Source organism: Phytophthora infestans, genomic scaffold (genome assembly GCF_000142945.1).
Source record: "Phytophthora infestans T30-4 supercont1.6 genomic scaffold, whole genome shotgun sequence".
In the NCBI taxonomy this organism is placed as follows: Eukaryota; Oomycota; class Peronosporomycetes; order Peronosporales; family Peronosporaceae; genus Phytophthora; species Phytophthora infestans.
In genome coordinates, this window is record NW_003303753.1 from 2726162 (window position 1) to 2741366 (window position 15205).

A 15205-nucleotide genomic window follows, 5' to 3' on the forward strand; every position below is an offset into this window, starting at 1 on the left:
CCATTTTCGCGCTTCTACGCGAGACAGCTGGTACATCAAATTGACACAAACTTTACATAGAACTACACTACGCTAAACGAATCGACCAATTAAAGACAAGGACGTCGAAGGCGAACGCTGAAACAACAAACGTGACCCGTGTGACAGTATCGTTGTTCAAATCAATCGAGACGGATATACATGATGCCCCATGATTCATGGGGCACGGGTTGGCGATGGATGCAATCGACGCGTTATTGAGCGGCAATTGACGTATGCGCTTGCTGACAAGTGGATGTTAACGAAGACCAAAGGATTTAAGAAAGAAAGGTGCTCTAGCGGTAATGATCAAGGGAAGTGATTTCTGTATCAATCTGTAGACGGGTCTCCGTCCGAAGATGCATTTCTGTGTCTGGAAGATGCGACGAAGGGCTTCTTTCACGAGGTTCATCAGTGTAAATGCGTCGAAGGGAATCTATCACTGGACGTTTTCGAGCAAGAGCGGTTGAAGGCTGCTGGTCCCGACGACCTATTCATCTTATATTGCACGAGTCTAGTGACGGCTGACCTATGTTTGCTGCCGAACTCCGCGTTTGTTGATGCCACCTGCTGGAAAGCGTACTACGGTCCATTTGCTGCTCGTGCACTCTTCATCAAGTCTGTTCCATTACCGTGCATCAACACGAGCTCCGAGGTCCAACTGGAGTTCGTGGAGGGTGTGGACCCGGCCTACCGTGCCCGAATCGCAAAGAAGCGTCCATTTATGAGCTTGGAAGATGCTCTTGTGAAGACCAAGATTCCAGTCAAGGTTCTTAGACGATTCAAATTCAACACGGATTCGCGTTAGCCCCATCTTAGAAATGTGGTGATACTTCCTTTCATATCTCTGTCTCCGTTCTACGCATGAATTGATCACACAAAAGTGGTGGTTAATTTACCGCTTACACCGTCATTGAACCATTTTTCGCTCAGCACGTCTTTGCCGTCAGCAGAATCGTTAAGATCGTTTAACTACAGCCAGTGCAATCTCGGTTCTAGAACCGGCTCCAAAATAATGCCGGTATCAATCAAGAGTACCTGTAATTCTGAATTATGAGTCTGTCAAAAATCTGTTGGAGATATTATTTTGGCATTAATGAAGTATCGCTTGGTGCTTCTTGAATTGCATGCGTAGTCCTTACAGCAATCCTTCGTATGTTTGTTTCCACAGTGTGTGCAGATTTTCATCTCCACATATTTGATTTTACGATGAGCGCGCTCGATCTCTTGCGGCTTTAGCTGTTCCTTAGGTAATTTATCCAATCCGAACTTCTTTTGCATCCAAACAAGCATGTGTCTCCGCATTTCAGATCTCGATATTTCCGCCCCTTCTTCATATGCTACGTTTCCCATAGCGAATCCGTAGCTGTTATTATTATAGCACTCTCGCGAAAATCATTGCTTCTATCAATAAATGACTGTGGGGCAAATGCCGTCACCTTCTTGCTTGCGTATGTTTCTTTGAGCTCGATATACTTTGAGCGGCATCGATGCAAGAACGTAGCGAACTCTTGATCTTATACTTTCTGCTCAAGTTCCACATCGACTTCGTCATCGGGAACTTGCTTGCCAAATTTAACAATCATCAGACGACGAACGATTTCGCCAGCTTCGTCAGTGTAGTTCGGCATATGATTCGAGTTAAGGCGAGTTGGAATATTTCAATCTAGCACTTCAATGGAGCCTTTCCCTTTGACGGGGCACGAAATTGAACCGCGAGTCAGCATTGATAAGAAATATGATCGAAGAAGCGACTTAGCGATGTTATGAGGCATCTCATCGCAGCAAAATGGTCTGCTTCGTGACACAATCACGCAGGCCAAATTTTTCTTGCATTGAGTTACTAAGAAGTCCAATACGATTATGCTGACGGCAAAGACGTGCTAAGCGAAAAATGGTTCAATGGCGGTGTAGGCGGTGAATCAACCACCACCTTTGTGCGATCGATTCATGCGTAGAACGGAGAACGAGATATGTTTTCTCTTGAAAGGAAGTATCACCCCATGGCCAAGATGAGGCTAACGCGAATCCGTGTTGAATTTGAATCGTCTAAGAACCTTGACTGGAATCTTGGTCTTCACAAAAGCATCTTCCAAGCTCGTAAATGGACGCTTCTTCGCGATTCGGGCACGGTAGGCCGGGCCTACACCCTCCACGAACTCCAGTTGGACCTCGGAGCTCGTGTTGATGCACGGTAACGGAACAGACTTGATGAAGAATGCACGAGCAGCAAATGGACCGTAGTACGCTTCCAGCAGGTGGCATCAACAAACGCGGAATTCGGCAGCAAACATAGGTCAGCCGTCACTAGACTCGTGCAATATAAGATGAATAGGTCGTCGGGACCAGCAGCCTTCAACCGCTCTTGCTCGAAAACGTCCAGTGATAGATTCCCTTCGACGCATTTACACTGATGAACCTCGTGAAAGAAGCCCTTCGTCGCATCTTCCAGACACAGAAATGCATCTCCGGATGGAGACCCGTCTGCAGGCTGATACAGAAAACACTTCCCTTGATTATTACCGCAAGAACACCTTTCTTCCTTAAATCCTTTGGTCTTCGTTGGCATCCGCTTGTCAGCTAGCGCATACGTCAATTGCCGCTCAATAACGCGTCGATTGCATCCATCGCCAAACCGTGCCCCATGATGTATATCCGTCCACAGCACAGGCTCCTCCTGGGCGAAAGCTTGCGATTTCAACACTCGGAACTTGCAGTTGAACTGCTCCCAAAGTTGCCAAGGTTTCAAGTCTTCCAACCGTTCTGCCGGTGCGTACAGTAGCATGTTTGCTCCATGGAATATCATGCGCTTCCAGCAGCATATAGAGAATGAACGGGCATTGGAGTTGGGTTCCATCGAGTCGGATCAACCCGCACGAGATAACTTGATCAAGCGTTAGATTTCCGAAAAGCGAATTTCCATCGACCCTCCGACGAGAAATCACCGCAAGAAATGCTTGCTTCATACTCTGCATCTGGGCAACAATCGCAGGGTACGCTTGTCGAATTGCAGCCAGCACATTGTGCATCACCGGAATGAATTCAAAAGCTTGCCCCTGATTTTGCAGCATCACGTTGAACAATTCTTCCAATGCTCTGCCATGCCCGCCCATGTCATCCACCAATAGCTGCGTCAAAGCTCCATTGCCATAGTCGAATGTATCAAATACGTCTCTACCGTTGATCTTCGGGCGCTTCAATGATGTCGTCTGCAGCATCTCTCTCCATTGTGGCGAAGCGGCCAGAAATTCATCCACTGGCTGGGAAATAGTCGCCGCGCAGATCACAATCAGCCAGCACTTGGAGGCATTGACGAGGTCACACAGCGACGCAAACGCCGTATAAAACTCGGAACGCTTGCTTCCTGGTTCATGCTGAAGCTTTTGCAAGCTATCGACACAGAGAATCACGCACATTCGGTTCGAATCCGTTTCGGTGATTGCCGACAATTTCGTCAGTACTTCTGCAGGAAACACCTGATTAACTGGGTTCGCATTAAACATCGTCCAATCCGACTCCTGCAGCTGGTATAGCATTCGAGTTCCAATCATTTTTCTCGGATCGGATATGCCATAGTTGTCGGTTGTTCCATTTTCAAACGTAATCTTGAAATTGTAGGCTGTCTGCAAGAGCTGCTTCATCGCTGGATCGCCTTGTGTCTCATCACGAAATATTCGCTGCTGCAAGACGTTGGGAAATTCGTCAAGCAATCTCGACTTTCCAGTTCCGGGGCCATCTAAGCACACGAATAGCGGATGACTTCGCTTGTCCGTCTTTCCATCTCTCCAAGCTTGATAATGACGACCGATAGCAGATGCTAGGTTGCCGAGATCCAATGAATTCTGGAAATCCCAATTCGCACCAGTCGTTGCGACCAACGACTTTGGCTCCTTCCAAACGAACGATTTCTGCGATTCCGTCGGCACCACCACTTGACGCTGCGTCGGCACTTGCACAATGAGCGCATTCTCTTCATTATTCCCATACGCCGTCACTGGGGACCCCGACTGGGGCAGCAGCACGCTTCGCTTCGCATCGTACTCCGCCCGGTTCGCAAAGACTGTGAGATCGGACGCAGCAATCCCTGCGAGGTGACTGTCTCTGAACTTCTCCTTTACCGCATCCCGCAACGTATCCACATCTTCAACATCCACACCAACAGAAGTCGTCGATGTGAGATCCTTGCCGTTCCCGCCCACGAGCAGGAACCATTTCCGCGCCACCATCCCTTCTACGCGAGGCGCACTAACGAAATAACGTTAGACAGCTGGTACATCAAACTGACACAAACGTTACATAAAACTACACAACGCTAAACGAATCGACCAATTAAAGACAAGGACGATCGAAGACGAACGCTGAAACAACAAACGTGACCCGTGTGAGAACTGCAGGCAGTATCGTTGTTCAAATCAATCGAGACGGATATACATCATGGGCCATCATGATTCATGGGGCACGGGTTGGCGATGGATGCAATCGACGCGATATTGAGCGGCAATTGACGTATGCGCTAGCTGACAAGCGGATGCCAACGAAGACCAAAGGATTTAAGAAAGAAAGGTGCTCTTGCGGTAATGATCAAGGGAAGTGTTTTCTGTATCAGCCTGCAGACGGGTCTCCGTCCGAAGATGCATTTCTGTGTCTGGAAGATGCGACGAAGGGCTTCTTTCACGAGGTTCATCAGTGTAAATGCGTCGAAGGGAATCTATCACTGGACGTTTTCGAGCAAGAGCGGTTGAAGGCTGCTGGTCCCGACGACCTATTCATCTTATATTGCACGAGCCTAGTGACGGTTGACCTATGGTTGCTGCCGAACTCCGCATTTGTTGATGCCACCTGCTGGGAAGCGTACTACGGTCCATTTGCTGCTCGTGCACACTTCATCAAGTCTGTTCCGTTACCGTGCATCAACACGAGCTCCGAGGTTCAGCTGGAGTTCGTGGAGGGTGTAGGCCCGGCCTACCGTGCCCGAATCGCGAAGAAGCGTCCATTTACGAGCTTGGAAGATGCTTTTGCGAAGACCAAGATTCCAGTCAAGGTTCTTAGACGATTCAATTTCAACACGGATTCGCGTATGCCCCATCTCGGCCATGGGGTGATACTTCCTTTCGATCAATAGTACCTGTAATTCTGAATTATGAGTCTGTCAAAAATCTGTTGGAGATATTATTTTGGCATTAATGAAGTATCGCTTGGTGCTTCTTGAATTGCATGCGTAGTCCTTACAGCAATCCTTCGTATGTTTGTTTCCACAGTGTGTGCAGGTGTTCATCTCCACATATTTGATTTTACGATGAGCGCGCTCGATCTCTTGCGGCTTTAACTGTTCCTTAGGTAATTTATCCAATCCGAAATCCAAACAAGCAAGTGTCTCCGCATTTCAGATCTCGATATTTCCGCCCCTTCTTCATATGCTACGTTTCCCATAGCGAATCCGTAGCTGTTATTATTATAGCAGTCTCGCGAAAATCATTGCTTCTATCAATAAATGACTGTGGGGCAAATGCCGTCACCTTCTTGCTTGCGTATGTTTCTTTGAGCTCGATATACTTTGAGCGGCATCGATGCAAGAACGTAGCGAACTCTTGATCTTATACTTTCTGCTCAAGTTCCACATCGACTTCGTCATCGGAGACTTGCTTGCCAAATTTAACAATCATCAGACGACGAACAATTTCGCCAGCTTCGTCTGTGTAGTTCGGCATATGATTCGAGTTGAGGCGAGTTGGAATATTCCAATCTAGCACTTCAATGGAGCCTTTCCCTTTGACGGGGCACGAAATTGAACCGCGAGTCAGCATTGATAAGAAATAAGCGCCTCAGCGATGTTATGAGGCATCTCATCGCAGCAAAATGGTCTGCATCGTGACGCAGGCCAAATTTTTCTTGCATTGAGTTACTAAGAAGTCCAATACGATTATGCTGACGGCAAAGACGTGCTAAGCGAAAAATGGTTCAATGGCGGTGTAGGCGGTGAATCAACCACCACCTTTGTGCGATCGATTCATGCGTAGAACGGAGAACGAGATATGTTTTCTCTTGAAAGGAAGTATCACCCCATGGTCAAGATGAGGCTAACGCGAATCCGTGTTGAATTTGAATCGTCTAAGAACCTTGACTGGAATCTTGGTCTTCACAAAAGCATCTTCCAAGCTCGTAAATGGACGCTTCTTCGCGATTCGGGCACGGTAGGCCGGGCCTACACCCTCCACGAACTCCAGTTGGATCTCGGAGCTCGTGTTGATGCACGGTAACGGAACAGACTTGATGAAGAATGCACGAGCAGCAAATGGACCGTAGTACGCTTCCCAGCAGGTGGCATCAACAAACGCGGAGTTCGGCAGCAAACATAGGTCAGCCGTCACTAGACTCGTGCAATATAAGATGAATAGGTCGTCGGGACCAGCAGCCTTCAACCGCTCTTGCTCGAAAACGTCCAGTGATAGATTCCCTTCGACGCATTTACACTGATGAACCTCGTGAAAGAAGCCCTTCGTCGCACCTTCCAGACACAGAAATGCATCTCCGGATGGAGACCCGTCTGCAGGCTGATACAGAAAACACTTCCCTTGATCATTACCGCAAGAGCACCTTCCTTTCTTAAATCCTTTGGTCTTCGTTGGCATCCGCTTGTCAGCTAGCGCATACGTCAATTGCCGCTCAATAACGCGTCGATTGCATCCATCGCCAAACCGTGCCCCATGATGTATATCCGTCCACAGCACAGGCTCCTCCTGGGCGAAAGCTTGCGATTTCAACACTCGGAACTTGCAGTTAAAATGCTCCCAAAGTTGCCAAGGTTTCAAGTCTTCCAACCGTTCTGCCGGTGCGTAAGTAGCATGTTTGCTCCATGGAATATCATGCGTTTCCAGCAGCATATAGAGAATGAACGGGCATTGGAGTTGGGTTCCATCGAGTCGGATCAACCCGCACGAGATAACTTGATCAAGCGTTAGATTTCCGAAAAGCGAATTTCCATCGACCCTCCGACGAGAAATCACCGCAAGAAATGCTTGCTTCATACTCTGCATCTGGGCAACAATCGCAGGGTACGCTTGTCGAATTGCAGCCAGCACATTGTGCATCACCGGAATGAATTCAAAAGCTTGCCCCTGATTTTGCAGCATCACGTTGAACAATTCTTCCAATGCTCTGCCATGCCCGCCCATGTCATTCACCAATAGCTGCGTCAAAGCTCCATTGCCATAGTCGAATGTATCAAATACGTCTCTACCGTTGATCTTCGGGCGCTTCAATGATGTCGTCTGCAGCATCTCTCTCCATTGTGGCGAAGCGGCCAGAAATTCATCCACTGGCTGGGAAATAGTCGCCGCGCAGATCACAATCAGCCAGCACTTGGAGGCATTGACGAGGTCACACAGCGACGCAAACGCCGTATAAAACTCGGAACGCTTGCTTCCTGCTTCATGCGGAAGCTTTTGCAAGCTGTCGACACAGAGAATCACGCACATTTGGCTCGGATCCGTTCCAGTGATTGCTGACAATTTCGACAATACTTGTTCAGGGACAACATGATTCGCATGATCCAACATAAATTCCCCCCAGACGACTGAATCCTGCAGTTGGTACAGCATTCGAGTTCCAATTGCCTGGCCCGGATCAATAAAATTACCTGGCTTGGTTGTTCCATTCTCAAAAGTGATCTTGAAATTGTAGGCTGTCTGCAAGAGCTGCTTCATCGCTGGATCGCCTCGTGTCTCATCGCGAAAGATTTCCTGCTGCAAGATTTTCGGAAATTCGTCAAGCAATCTCGACTTTCCAGTTCCGGGGCCATCTAAGCACACGAATAGCGGATGACTTCGCTTGTCCGTCTTTCCATCTCTCCAAGCTTGATAATGACGACCGATAGCAGATGCTAGGTTGCCGAGATTCAATGAATTCTGGAAATCCCAATTCGCACCAGTCGTTGCGACCAACGACTTTGGCTCCTTCCAAAAGAACGACTGCTGCGATAACGCTGGCACCACCGCTTGACGCTGCGTCGGCACTTGCACAATGAGCGCATTCTCTTCATTATTCCCATACGCCGTCACTGGGGACCCCGACTGGGGCAGCAGCACGCTTCGCTTCGCATCGTACTCCGCCCGGTTCGCAAAGACTGTGAGATCGACAGCATCGACGTTCGCGAGAGCGCTCGGACACTCTTTCTTCACTGCCTTTCGGAACGTATCCACATCTTCAACATCCACACCAACAGAAGTCGTCGATGTGAGATCCTTGCCGTTCTCGCCCACGAGCAGGAACCATTTCCGCGCCGCCATCCCTTCTACGCGAGGCGCACTAACGAAATAACGTGAGACAGCTGGTACATCAAACTGACACAAACGTTACATAAAACTACACAATGCTAAACGAATCGACCAATAAAAGACAAGGACGATCGAAGACGAACGCTGAAACAACAAACGTGACCCGTGTGAGAACTGCAGTGTTCGAATCAATCGAGACGGATATACATCATGGGCCATCATGATTCATGGGGCACGGGTTGGCGATGGATGCAATCGACGCGATATTGAGCGGCAATTGACGTATGCGCTAGCTGACAAGCGGATGCCAACGAAGACCAAAGGATTTAAGGAAGAAAGGTGCTCTTGCGGTAATGATCAAGGGAAGTGTTTTCTGTATCAGCCTGCAGACGGGTCTCCGTCCGAAGATGCATTTCTGTGTCTGGAAGATGCGACGAAGGGCTTCTTTCACGAGGTTCATCAGTGTAAATGCGTCGAAGGGAATCTATCACTGGACGTTTTCGAGCAAGAGCGGTTGAAGGCTGCTGGTCCCGACGACCTATTCATCTTATATTGCACGAGCCTAGTGACGGTTGACCTATGGTTGCTGCCGAACTCCGCATTTGTTGATGCCACCTGCTGGGAAGCGTACTACGGGCCCATTTGCTACTCGTGCACACTTCATCAAGTGTGTTCCGTTTTACCGTGCATCAACACGAGCTCCGAGGTTCAGCTGAAGTTCGTGGAGGGTGTAGACCCGGCCCTACCGTGCCCGAATCGCGAAGAAACGTCCATTTACGAGCTTGGAAGATGCTTTTGTGAAGACCAATATTCCTGTCAAGGTTCTTAGACGATTCGATTTCAACACGGATTCGCGTATGCCCCATCTCGGCCATGGGGTGATACTTCCTTTCGATCAATAGTACCTGTAATTCTGAATTATGAGTCTGTCAAAAATCTGTTGGAGATATTATTTTGGCATTAATGAAGTATCGCTTGGTGCTTCTTGAATTGCATGCGTAGTCCTTACAGCAATCCTTCGTATGTTTGTTTCCACAGTGTGTGCAGGTGTTCATCTCCACATATTTGATTTTACGATGAGCGCGCTCGATCTCTTGCGGCTTTAACTGTTCCTTAGGTAATTTATCCAATCCGAACTTCTTTCGCATCCAAACAAGCAAGTGTCTCCGCATTTCAGATCTCGATATTTCCGCCCCTTCTTCATATGCTACGTTTCCCATAGCGAATCCGTAGCTGTTATTATTATAGCAGTCTCGCGAAAATCATTGCTTCTATCAATAAATGACTGTGGGGCAAATGCCGTCACCTTCTTGCTTGCGTATGTTTCTTTGAGCTCGATATACTTTGAGCGGCATCGATGCAAGAACGTAGCGAACTCTTGATCTTATACTTTCTGCTCAAGTTCCACATCGACTTCGTCATCGGAGACTTGCTTGCCAAATTTAACAATCATCAGACGACGAACAAATTTCGCCAGCTTCGTCTGTGTAGTTCGGCATATGATTCGAGTTGAGGCGAGTTGGAATATTCCAATCTAGCACTTCATGGAGCCTTTCCCTTTGACGGGGCACGAAATTGAACCGCGAGTCAGCATTGATAAAAAATAAGCGCCTCAGCGATGTTATGAGGCATCTCATCGCAGCAAAATGGTCTGCTTCGTGACGCAGGCCAAATTTTTCTTGCATTGAGTTACTAAGAAGTCCAATACGATTATGCTGACGGCAAAGACGTGCTAAGCGAAAAATGGTTCAATGGCGGTGTAGGCGGTGAATCAACCACCACCTTTGTGCGATCGATTCATGCGTAGAACGGAGAACGAGATATGTTTTCTCTTGAAAGGAAGTATCACCCCATGGCCAAGATGAGGCTAACGCGAATCCGTGTTGAATTTGAATCGTCTAAGAACCTTGACTGGAATCTTGGTCTTCACAAAAGCATCTTCCAAGCTCGTAAATGGACGCTTCTTCGCGATTCGGGCACGGTAGGCCGGGCCTACACCCTCCACGAACTCCAGTTGGACCTCGGAGCTCGTGTTGATGCACGGTAACGGAACAGACTTGATGAAGAATGCACGAGCAGCAAATGGACCGTAGTACGCTTCCCAGCAGGTGGCATCAACAAACGCGGAGTTCGGCAGCAAACATAGGTCAGCCGTCACTAGACTCGTGCAATATAAGATGAATAGGTCGTCGGGACCAGCAGCCTTCAACCGCTCTTGCTCGAAAACGTCCAGTGATAGATTCCCTTCGACGCATTTACACTGATGAACCTCGTGAAAGAAGCCCTTCGTCGCACCTTCCAGACACAGAAATGCATCTCCGGATGGAGACCCGTCTGCAGGCTGATACAGAAAACACTTCCCTTGATCATTACCGCAAGAGCACCTTCCTTTCTTAAATCCTTTGGTCTTCGTTGGCATCCGCTTGTCAGCTAGCGCATACGTCAATTGCCGCTCAATAACGCGTCGATTGCATCCATCGCCAAACCGTGCCCCATGATGTATATCCGTCCACAGCACAGGCTCCTCCTGGGCGAAAGCTTGCGATTTCAACACTCGGAACTTGCAGTTAAAATGCTCCCAAAGTTGCCAAGGTTTCAAGTCTTCCAACCGTTCTGCCGGTGCGTAAGTAGCATGTTTGCTCCATGGAATATCATGCGTTTCCAGCAGCATATAGAGAATGAACGGGCATTGGAGTTGGGTTCCATCGAGTCGGATCAACCCGCACGAGATAACTTGATCAAGCGTTAGATTTCCGAAAAGCGAATTTCCATCGACCCTCCGACGAGAAATCACCGCAAGAAATGCTTGCTTCATACTCTGCATCGGGGCAACAATCGCAGGGTACGCTTGTCGAATGGCAGCCAGCACATTGTGCATCACCGGAATGAATTCAAAAGCTTGCCCCTGATTTTGCAGCATCACGTTGAACAATTCTTCCAATGCTCTGCCATGCCCGCCCATGTCATCCACCAATAGCTGCGTCAAAGCTCCATTGCCATAGTCGAATGTATCAAATACGTCTCTTCCATCGATCTTCGGGCGCTTCAATGATGTCGTCTGCAGCATCTCTCTCCATTGTGGCGAAGCGGCCAGAAATTCATCCACTGGCTGGGAAATAGTCGCCGCGCAGATCACAATCAGCCAGCACTTGGAGGCATTGACGAGGTCACACAGCGACGCAAACGCCGTATAAAACTCTGAATGCTTGCTTCCTGGTTCATGCTGAAGCTTTTGCAAGCTATCGACACAGAGAATCACGCACATTCGGTTCGAATCCGTTTCGGTGATTGCCGACAATTTCGTCAGTACTTCTGCAGGAAACACCTGATTAACTGGGTTCGCATTAAACATCGTCCAATCCGACTCCTGCAGCTGGTATAGCATTCGAGTTCCAATCATTTTTCTCGGATCGGATATGCCATAGTTGTCGGTTGTTCCATTTTCAAACGTAATCTTGAAATTGTAGGCTGTCTGCAAGAGCTGCTTCATCGCTGGATCGCCTTGTGTCTCATCACGAAATATTCGCTGCTGCAAGACGTTGGGAAATTCGTCAAGCAATCTCGACTTTCCAGTTCCGGGGCCATCTAAGCACACGAATAGCGGATGACTTCGCTTGTCCGTCTTTCCATCTCTCCAAGCTTGATAATGACGACCGATAGCAGATGCTAGGTTGCCGAGATCCAATGAATTCTGGAAATCCCAATTCGCACCAGTCGTTGCGACCAACGACTTTGGCTCCTTCCAAACGAACGATTTCTGCGATTCCGTCGGCACCACCACTTGACGCTGCGTCGGCACTTGCACAATGAGCGCATTCTCTTCATTATTCCCATACGCCGTCACTGGGGACCCCGACTGGGGCAGCAGCACGCTTCGCTTCGCATCGTACTCGGCCCGGTTCGCAAAGACTGTGAGATCGGACGCAGCAATCCCTGCGAGGTGACTGTCTCTGAACTTCTCCTTTACCGCATCCCGCAACGTATCCACATCTTCAACATCCACACCAACAGAAGTCGTCGATGTGAGATCCTTGCCGTTCCCGCCCACGAGCAGGAACCATTTCCGCGCCACCATCCCTTCTACGCCACGCGGACTAACGAAATAACGTTAGACAGCTGGTACATCAAACTGACACAAACCTTACATAGAACTACACAACGCTAAACGAATCGACCAATTAAAGACAAGGACGATTCGGCATATGATTCGAGTTGGAATATTCGGAGCCTTTCCCTTTGACGGGGCACGAAATTGAACCGCGAGTCAGCATTGATAAAAAATATGATCGAAGAAGCGACTTAGCGATGTTATGAGGCATCTCAGCGCAGCAAAATGGTCTGCTTCGTGACGCAGGCCAAATTTTTCTTGCATTGAGTTACTAAGAAGTCCAATACGATTATGCTGACGGCAAAGACGTGCTAAGCGAAAAATGGTTCAATGGCGGTGTAGGCGGTGAATCAACCACCACCTTTGTGCGATCGATTCATGCGTAGAACGGAGAACGAGATATGTTTTCTCTTGAAAGGAAGTATCACCCCATGGCCAAGATGAGGCTAACGCGAATCCGTGTTGAATTTGAATCGTCTAAGAACCTTGACTGGAATCTTGGTCTTCACAAAAGCATCTTCCAAGCTCGTAAATGGACGCTTCTTCGCGATTCGGGCACGGTAGGCCGGGCCTACACCCTCCACGAACTCCAGTTGGACCTCGGAGCTCGTGTTGATGCACGGTAACGGAACAGACTTGATGAAGAATGCACGAGCAGCAAATGGACCGTAGTACGCTTCCCAGCAGGTGGCATCAACAAACGCGGAGTTCGGCAGCAAACATAGGTCAGCCGTCACTAGACTCGTGCAATATAAGATGAATAGGTCGTCGGGACCAGCAGCCTTCAACCGCTCTTGCTCGAAAACGTCCAGTGATAGATTCCCTTCGACGCATTTACACTGATGAACCTCGTGAAAGAAGCCCTTCGTCGCACCTTCCAGACACAGAAATGCATCTCCGGATGGAGACCCGTCTGCAGGCTGATACAGAAAACACTTCCCTTGATCATTACCGCAAGCGCACCTTCCTTTCTTAAATCCTTTGGTCTTCGTTGGCATCCGCTTGTCAGCTAGCGCATACGTCAATTGCCGCTCAATAACGCGTCGATTGCATCCATCGCCAAACCGTGCCCCATGATGTATATCCGTCCACAGCACAGGCTCCTCCTGGGCGAAAGCTTGCGATTTCAACACTCGGAACTTGCAGTTAAAATGCTCCCAAAGTTGCCAAGGTTTCAAGTCTTCCAACCGTTCTGCCGGTGCGTAAGTAGCATGTTTGCTCCATGGAATATCATGCGTTTCCAGCAGCATATAGAGAATGAACGGGCATTGGAGTTGGGTTCCATCGAGTCGGATCAACCCGCACGAGATAACTTGATCAAGCGTTAGATTTCCGAAAAGCGAATTTCCATCGACCCTCCGACGAGAAATCACCGCAAGAAATGCTTGCTTCATACTCTGCATCTGGGCAACAATCGCAGGGTACGCTTGTCGAATTGCAGCCAGCACTTTGTGCATCACCGGAATGAATTCAAAAGCTTGCCCCTCATTTTGCAGCATCACGTTGAACAATTCTTCCAATGCTCTGCCATGCCCGCCCATGTCATCCACCAATAGCTGCGTCAAAGCTCCATTGCCATAGTCGAATGTATCAAATACGTCTCTACCGTTGATCTTCGGGCGCTCCAATAATGTCGTCTGCAGCATCTCTCTCCATTGTGGCGAAGCGGCCAGAAATTCATCCACTGGCTGGTAAATAGTCGCCGCGCAGATCACAATCACCCAGCACTTGGAGGCATTGACGAGGTCACACAGCGACGCAAACGCCGTATAAAACTCGGAACGCTTGCTTCCTGCTTCATGCGGAAGCTTTTGCAAGCTGTCGACACAGAGAATCACGCACATTTGGCTCGGATCCGTTCCAGTGATTGCTGACAATTTCGACAATACTTGTTCAGGGACAACATGATTCGCATGATCCAACATAAATTCCCCCCAGACGACTGAATCCTGCAGTTGGTACAGCATTCGAGTTCCAATTGCCTGGCCCGGATCAATAAAATTACCTGGCTTGGTTGTTCCATTCTCAAAAGTGATCTTGAAATTGTAGGCTGTCTGCAAGAGCTGCTTCATCGCTGGATCGCCTTGTGTCTCATCGCGAAAGATTTCCTGCTGCAAGATTTTCGGAAATTCGTCAAGCAATCTCGACTTTCCAGTTCCGGGGCCATCTAAGCACACGAATAGCGGATGACTTCGCTTGTCCGTCTTTCCATCTCTCCAAGCTTGATAATGACGACCGATAGCAGATGCTAGGTTGCCGAGATCCAATGAATTCTGGAAATCCCAATTCGCACCAGTCGTTGCGACCAACGACTTTGGCTCCTTCCAAAAGAACGACTGCTGCGATAACGCTGGCACCACCGCTTGACGCTGCGTCGGCACTTGCACAATGAGCGCATTCTCTTCATTATTCCCATACGCCGTCACTGGGGACCCCGACTGGGGCAGCAGCACGCTTCGCTTCGCATCGTACTCCGCCCGGTTCGCAAAGACTGTGAGATCGACAGCATCGACGTTCGCGAGAGCGCTCGGACACTCTTTCTTCACTGCCTTTCGGAACGTATCCACATCTTCAACATCCACACCAACAGAAGTCGTCGATGTGAGATCCTTGCCGTTCCCGCCCACGAGCAGGAACCATTTCCGCGCCACCATCCCTTCTACGCGAGGCGCACTAACGAAATAACGTATGACAGCTGGTACATCAAACTGACACAAACGTTACATATAACTACACAACGCTAAACGAATCGACCAATTAAAGACAAGGACGATCGAAGACGAACGCTGAAACAACAAACGTGACC

General features: G+C 48.8%; 3 protein-coding genes and 4 pseudogenes across 3 annotated transcripts; 3 read left to right on the forward strand and 4 right to left on the reverse strand.

Annotated features, from left to right (window-relative positions):
• Positions 1-180: 180 nt before the first annotated feature.
• Positions 181-826, forward strand: PITG_04762 (annotated as a pseudogene; the record flags this gene model as incomplete).
• A 1327-nt stretch (positions 827-2153) lies between these two features.
• On the reverse strand, positions 2154-4244 carry PITG_04763 (annotated as a pseudogene; the record flags this gene model as incomplete).
• A 209-nt stretch (positions 4245-4453) lies between these two features.
• On the forward strand, positions 4454-4981 carry PITG_23249 (annotated as a pseudogene; the record flags this gene model as incomplete).
• A 1114-nt stretch (positions 4982-6095) lies between these two features.
• On the reverse strand, positions 6096-8303 carry PITG_04764 (crinkler (CRN) family protein, putative; the record flags this gene model as incomplete). Its single annotated transcript, XM_002905442.1, has 1 exon — positions 6096-8303. The coding sequence occupies one exon, from the start codon at positions 8301-8303 to the stop codon at positions 6096-6098; it is 2208 nt and encodes a 735-aa protein (XP_002905488.1).
• A 199-nt stretch (positions 8304-8502) lies between these two features.
• PITG_23250 lies at positions 8503-9033 on the forward strand (annotated as a pseudogene; the record flags this gene model as incomplete).
• A 1125-nt stretch (positions 9034-10158) lies between these two features.
• On the reverse strand, positions 10159-12366 carry PITG_04765 (crinkler (CRN) family protein, putative; the record flags this gene model as incomplete). Its single annotated transcript, XM_002905443.1, has 1 exon — positions 10159-12366. The coding sequence occupies one exon, from the start codon at positions 12364-12366 to the stop codon at positions 10159-10161; it is 2208 nt and encodes a 735-aa protein (XP_002905489.1).
• A 479-nt stretch (positions 12367-12845) lies between these two features.
• On the reverse strand, positions 12846-15053 carry PITG_04766 (crinkler (CRN) family protein, putative; the record flags this gene model as incomplete). Its single annotated transcript, XM_002905444.1, has 1 exon — positions 12846-15053. One exon carries the CDS (start codon positions 15051-15053, stop codon positions 12846-12848), a length of 2208 nt encoding a protein of 735 aa, XP_002905490.1.
• Between the last annotated feature and the right edge of the window lie 152 nt (positions 15054-15205).